The sequence below is a fragment of the Peromyscus maniculatus genome, chromosome 11 (assembly GCF_049852395.1).
Source record: "Peromyscus maniculatus bairdii isolate BWxNUB_F1_BW_parent chromosome 11, HU_Pman_BW_mat_3.1, whole genome shotgun sequence".
Taxonomy (NCBI): domain Eukaryota; kingdom Metazoa; phylum Chordata; class Mammalia; order Rodentia; family Cricetidae; genus Peromyscus; species Peromyscus maniculatus.
This window is the reverse complement of record NC_134862.1, coordinates 62,490,851-62,497,528: the sequence shown is the minus strand read 5'-3', so window position 1 is coordinate 62,497,528 and position 6,678 is coordinate 62,490,851. Positions and strand designations below refer to the sequence as shown.

The 6,678-nt window shown below is 45.3% G+C and overlaps 1 protein-coding gene across 4 annotated transcripts in view; it reads left to right on the top strand.

Annotated features, from left to right (window-relative positions):
• The first annotated feature begins 817 nt into the window (after positions 1–817).
• Dhx9 (DExH-box helicase 9) overlaps positions 818–6,678 on the top strand; it is a 35,700-nt gene continuing 29,839 nt past the window's right edge. For 2 of the 4 annotated variants that reach the window (XM_006979921.4, XM_006979920.4), the window contains exons 1-3: positions 818–954; positions 4,861–4,993; positions 5,912–6,052. In XM_006979921.4, coding sequence (XP_006979983.1) covers positions 4,883–4,993; positions 5,912–6,052 — 252 coding nt within the window. In that variant the 5' untranslated portion in view covers positions 818–954; positions 4,861–4,882. Of the gene's footprint in view, positions 955–4,860; positions 4,994–5,911; positions 6,053–6,678 lie in introns of those variants that run through there. The other 2 variants (XM_076547637.1, XM_006979922.4) reach the window with 2 other exon arrangements.

The following is a 6,678-nucleotide window of genomic DNA, read 5'->3' as shown; positions in this document are numbered from 1 at the left end:
TGGCGCACGCCTTTAATCCCAGCACTCCGAGAGGCAGAGCCAGGCGGATCTCTGTGAGTTCGAGGCCAGCCTGGACTACAGAGTGAGATCCAGAAAAGGCGCAAAGCTACTCAGAGAAACCCTGTCTCCAAAAACAAACAAACAAAAAGCCATTTCTATCAGCTGATTCTTCCAGTGTGGACCAGGGTGGCCTGGGACTCAGCCTGGCATGCCTATGGCATTTAGATTTTTTTGAGTCGGGGTCTTACTATGTAGCTCTGTAGAACAGGCTGGTTTCGAACTCAGAGCTAAGTCTTGCCAGTCTCTGCCTGCTGGGTGCTGGGACTGAAGGTGTGCGCCACCATGCCGTGCACTGCCCGCAGCATTTTGGTGAAGTCAACTATTTTGGACTTTGTATTTTTAACGTCCTCGTGGCACCCGGAAATACTTGGGCACATTTTTAAAATGGCTCTTCTGAAAAAACCTGTGACGGGATTAATCCTGCCCCACCGCCCGTATGTAAAAGAACCATCAGAAAGGAAATCCGCTGGGCGTGGGGGCAGGCCTGGAAATTCTGCGCCCGGACGGCGGAGGCAGGGGGACAGCCTCAAGCCTCCCGCCAGGCCGCTCTACAAAGAGAAAAGCTGCAGGCCTCCCACTTCCGGAAACCAAGGCCCTCGGCGCCCGACAGGAAGCGGCCGGCCGAGGCCCGCGGGTCTCGCGCGCGCGAGGACCCTCAGGTTTGGCGCCCGGAAGTGGCTGCAGCCCCGCCCCGTTCGGGGCGGGCCGGCTCGGGAGCTGCCCTTCTGCGCAGGCGCGGGCCGCTGGCTCCGCCTCCCGGGTGCCGCGGTCGGAGCCATTTCGCCGCTGCTTCCATGCGGGTCGGGCTGCGTCCCTTCGCCGTCCGTGTGGAAGGTTGGAGCTGCGACCTCGCCTGAGGAGGTTGTGCTTTCGGGCACGGAGACGTGGAGGAGGGTAAGGGAAAAGCAGCGTGGCGGCTCCGGGGCGGGCTCCGGGGGGGCGGGGGCGCCGCGGGGCCGACGCCGGCCGCCGAGGCTCGGCCGCGGCTTTGTTGTCAGGCGCGGGCGGGCGGGTGGGGGAGGGGCGGCGCGGCGCGGCGGGTGCCCGGATTTACGGGCCGCGGCGGCGAGTGCGCCGGTGGCCCCGGCCCTAGGCCGCGGTCCGCCGCTCTCGGAGGCCGCTTCCTCCTCCGGCCTGTCACGCGATGGCTGTCGGCCACCCAGAGTCGCCCGGAGTGGTTGCGGCTCGACGCCCCACGGCGCCTGCCGCCCTCGGGTCCCTGATCCGGGGCCCCACACAAGGGTTCCGAGCAGCTCAGGTCCCTCCTGCTCCGCACAGGTTGCAGAGCGTGGGTGCGGCGAGCCCGGGAGCGGGTGGTCGGAAAATGTATGCATGATTTAGTAAGGGACGGCGGAATTACACCGTGCAACGGGATCGCCCTCCTCCGAAATAACGGTCGCGAGGGACGGCGCCTCGGAGGCTGAGGGGTTACCCGAGCCTGCATCCGCCTTTGGGGCGCGGAGAGTGTGCTCTCTGCAAAGAAGCAGAGGGACTTGTTAGGCCTAAGGCCATAGGCTGGCCTGGAGTGGGAAAGAGGTCAGGCCACGTGACGTGAGGGTGGCGGCGCAGGAGGTTGGTTTTAGGCTCGCAAGAAGGAAAACGTATTTCGGAATATTGCAGTACTCCGGGTAGTGGTGGTGGCAAGGGATAGAGGAGCTGGAGAGAAACGAGTAATATCGGAGACATTTTGGAGGCAAAACAACCTTGTGGAGCAGGGTTGGATTTGGGATGATTGAAATGTTGACATCCATCGGGACTCGTCAGGGGATAAGTATTTCTAGAAAACTAAGGTTTTCTACGAATATAAAGGAAATTGTGGGTAATTTCTAGGGGACTCTGCACTCTCTTGGGAGGTCTTTCTGACTTTACCTTAAGTTCCCTCTGTTCGGTAATTAAAGGAAAACAAAACAATACAGGATACAGTTTAAGGATTAACTAGTTCATAAGCCTTTAAGGATAATATCAACACATTTAAGGATGCAAAAGATAGACATGAGAGATCTTTGGGGATCGGATTAGAATGTCCAAATTGTGAAATTGGATTGCTTGGTACCATTAATTGGGTGGGGGAATTTATGTATGGGGTTGGAAAAAATACACTTTGGGAAATTTAAAATTCTTACTGAGACGCCAAGTTAGTGTGTAGATTGGAATGTTAGTATTTTCCTTGGACAAAATTTGGAGCTTAAAGGGGACTTAATTAGCATGAATATATTGGAATGAAATGGGTTTCCTAGGGATAAAGGAATTTGATAGACCCTGTGTTCTATGCTAACTCAAATTTACTGTGTACATTTCCATTGCTTTGTGTCTTTGATAGGATTATCCTGCCTCTGCCTTCCAAGGGCTGGAATTATGGGTGTGTACCACAGTGCCTTCTTGGGCCTTTTATTTTTAAAATTTATTACTTTTTTGTTTTTGTTTTCCGGAGACAGAGTTTCTCTGTGTAGCTTTGTAGCCTCTCCTGGAACTAACTTTGTAGACCAGGTTGGCCTCAACTCTGCCTCCTGAGTGCTGGGATTAAAGGTGTGTGCTATTACAGCCCGGTACACTTTATAAAGGACAGACGTGTATGGGTGGGCATCTGTTGTTTTGACTTTGCTGTCCAAAAGTATCAATTTTTAAGTTTTTTGAGGCAGGGTTCTCACTGCCTGTTAATTTTTTTTTTGATTCCGCCCCCCCCCCCCCAAAAAAAAGTTTCTCTGTAGCCCTGGCTATCCTGGAACTCACTGTAGGCCAAGCTGACCTTTAACTAGGGTCTCAATGTATATCCCTGGCTGGCCTTGACCTTTATGTAGACCAGACTGATTAAAGGCATGCACCACCACACTCTTCTGAGATAATCACATAAAGTATAAGATTACAGTCCCAGCACATGGGAGATAGAGGCAGGAAGGTAAGGCTAGCCTGAGGTACATAAGACCTTGTCTCATGGTTTTACAGGTTTTGTAGGGTAGTGAATTGATCTCATATGTCTGATGAGGTAACAGTAATAAGTGGTGGGATGAAGCTGCTGTGCCAAGTCTTGACTATTTTGTAGAGGGTCATTGGGTCTAAAGGTCCCTTCTGAGGATAAGCCTCTGCTTTGAATGGAAGGCCCTACCTCAAAGCCACTGCTTAATCACAACATGGACCTTGGAGAGGAACTGCTGTGTATTTTGTTTGATACTGGGTCTGACTAAACTATTTCAGATGGCTGTCCTGGAATGTATTATGTAGACCAGGCTGGCCTGGAGGTCAAGAGATCTGCCAGCCTCTGCCCACCATGTTCTTAGATTAAAAGCATGAGCCACCACCACACCCAGCCTTGGAGAAGGACTTGTTTTCTTAAACTTTCTCAGTTTCTATTATCAGGGTATGCTATTTGCTTTACCAAATGCTTGATCAAAGTTCAACTGGCTACAAAATCAGATTAGTAAATTTATATTAGGGTTATATTTAGTGGGGGTAGATTTTGGTTAAAATTTTAAATTTATTGTAGGTGTCTTCTTGCAGCCTACTGTAGTAATAGATCTCCTTTCCCTTATTCTAAATTTGGTTTTATTTTATATATACAAGAACGTTTTTTGCTGGTATGTATGTATATACCATTTGCCAGAAGAGGGCTTTGGGTCCCTTGGAACTAGTTATGAATAGTTGTAAGGTACCTGTGTGTGCTGGGTCCTCTGCAAGAGAAACAAATGGTCTAAAACCACTGAGCGATCTCTCCAGCTCCAAGAGTTTTGTTTGTTTGTTTTTGTTTTTGATGTGGTCTCACTATGTAATCTTGGGTGGCCTGGAACTGGTATGTAAAGTAAATCAGGATGACCTTTGACTCAGACCAGCTGGCCTCCATTTTTAGTATGCATTTAGGAAAAAAATCTTTGACTCATTTTTATGGAAGTTAAGGTTAGCCTAGGCTACATGTCAAAATGAAGGCTTAAATTATTTGGATTCATTAATATAGGAATCCTGTGCTTTCAGAATGAGACTAAACCATTGGATTTATATGCAAATGGTTTATTTCTGTATTTTTGTTTTGTTACTTAGCTGAGAGTCTACTATCTTTATGTAGCCTCAGGCAAGCCTTTGTTCATAGTCATCTTCCAACTGAAGCTTACTGGGTGCTAAGGTTATGCATGAGCCACCACACCTGGCTTTTAGTATGCATGTGTGTGTGTGTGGTGCTATTTCTTACTTAGTATGGTGAATTTGGGTTTGAGTTTAGGTTTTCACCATGAGTGACATAGAACTTTTACTTATTTTTTCTTATAAAATGTGAATTATTATTTTGTGTTTATGAGTGTGCCTGTTTGTGTACCACTTGGATTCTGGGTGTAGGTGCCAGCAGAGGTTAGATCCCCTGGAACTAAAGCCAGAGATGATCACCAGTCACCAAGTGACTGAACCTATGTCATCTTTAGAGTAGCAAGTGTTCCCAACCACTGAGCCATCTATCTTCTCTAGCCCATTTTTACTTAAAATTCCTCTGAAAAAGAAAGTAATAGAATATGCCATGTTTTTCACTGCTGAGAGGAATAAGTTTAAAGCATATAAGATACTCAATGTAGAATGGAGGACATTGCATAAAATGTTTGAAGTTAAAAATCAGCCCACAGTGGTAATCATTGTAGGATGTGTATGTATCGCATACAGGTTTTTTTTTTTTTTTTAAACCACATGCCATAGGCTTTCCAATATAAAATTTCTTACTAGGTGAGTTCAATAGTATTGTGATAGGATATCTTATTAGCCTAGATTAGTAGTTTATGTATCTACTTTGAGGTTTTGCTATCATAATGTTTTTAACTTGTTTTCTAGGTGTGAAGAAGACACCTGAATCATGGGTGACATTAAAAATTTTCTGTATGCCTGGTGTGGCAAAAGGAAGATGACCCCAGCCTATGAAATTAGAGCAGTAGGAAACAAAAACAGACAGAAATTCATGTGTGAGGTACTACAGAATATACTTCATTCATTTGGGAAGTTAAAGGAATGTTTTGTTTGGAAAAGCTAAGCTGTTGCAGGTTAGGGAAGAGTATTTTGACCTCACTGAGTTTATCATTTCAAGAGCATTATTTTAAAATAGTGTGCTGGAATAATTATTCTGATGCATCCAAAACTGGTGCTAGTAAGTTAGAGGATAAGTCCTTGTAGTTTTACCAACTTTTCTTTTTTGGAAGTGGGGAGACAGTTTAACTTCTAGATCTGGCTGGCCAGGAACTCAATAAATAGATCAGGCTGGCTTCAGACTCTTAATTAGTTATCTGCCTCTCAAGTGCTGAGATTAAAGTTGTATGCCATGCCTGGCTTCGCTAACTCATTGAGAGAAGCGAAGTATTCTCTAAGCTTTTCTCTGAGTTATTATAGAATCATTATGTTACATGATTGTATGTGAATACAAGCATATCAAAAGTCAGGGCAACTTGTGGGAGTCCATCTGTTTTTCTTGCTGTATGCAGTTCTGAAGGCTCCAACTCAGGTCATCACATTGGAGGCAAGTGCCCTTGCTGAGTCATCTTGCTATGTAGGGAGCACTTTTTGGTTGTGATGGAATGACACTTAGGCCTGGCCTGTGATGCTAGCTAGGCAAAGCACTATCCCACTGAGCTTAGAAATCCAGTCCTAAAATACTTGATTGTGGGAATTGAGCCACTTAAATTGATACTGTTGGATCAGCACATCAGTGAACAAATACAATTTCATCTTTTTAGTAAAATAATCCAATGTTGCATAGGTGTGCTGTACGTTGCATTTAGAATATGTTTAAAATAGCTGTTCATGTTTTATTTTAAGGGGCCATTTAATGAATTTATTAAGTCCTAGAATTACCCAGCTTTCATTAAACTTTTTCCCCCCTTTAATCCTAAAGGTTCGAGTAGAAGGGTTTAATTATGCTGGTATGGGCAATTCCACCAATAAAAAAGATGCACAGAGCAATGCTGCCAGAGACTTTGTTAACTACTTGGTACGAATAAATGAAGTAAAGAGTGAAGAAGTTCCAGCTGTTGGGGTAAGTATCTATGGCCAAGAACTTGAGCTATCTTTATAATGTGTGCTTTCACCTTTGTATCCTTGGGTTCAAATTAACACAAGGCAGATTTACAAAGGTAAGTGTCACAAATATACTGTGTGCAGGGGCATCATATGAAAGAATATAGTGATTATACAAAAAAGTTTTAGAAACTTGAACACAAGTTCTGAAAAGATGCAGAACACAAGTTCTGAAATGATGCAGAACTGATTCACACTCAGTAAAAACCATACCTTGAATTGTGAATTTTGACATTTATCCAGGCAAGCAATAAGCACTGTTAGAAACACAGTCAAACATGCCCCAGAAGAGTATAAACAGCCAGTACTTACAGTGTATTGTGTTACTAAGCTAGGATGCTTAGTAGAATGGGTACAGGAAATTAGTGTCTGTCTCAAAAACTGGGTATTTTCAGCACCACTGAGCGTTTGTTTATCTAGGTGTCAACCTTATTGCCACCCCCCATTCCATCTTCCCTTTTTAGTTTTTTTCCATACAGGATATCTATAGCCCTGGCTGTCCTATAACTCAGCTGTGTAGACCAGGCTGGCCTTCAACTCATACAGATCCACCTGCACTCCCCACCAAGTGATGGGATTAAAGGA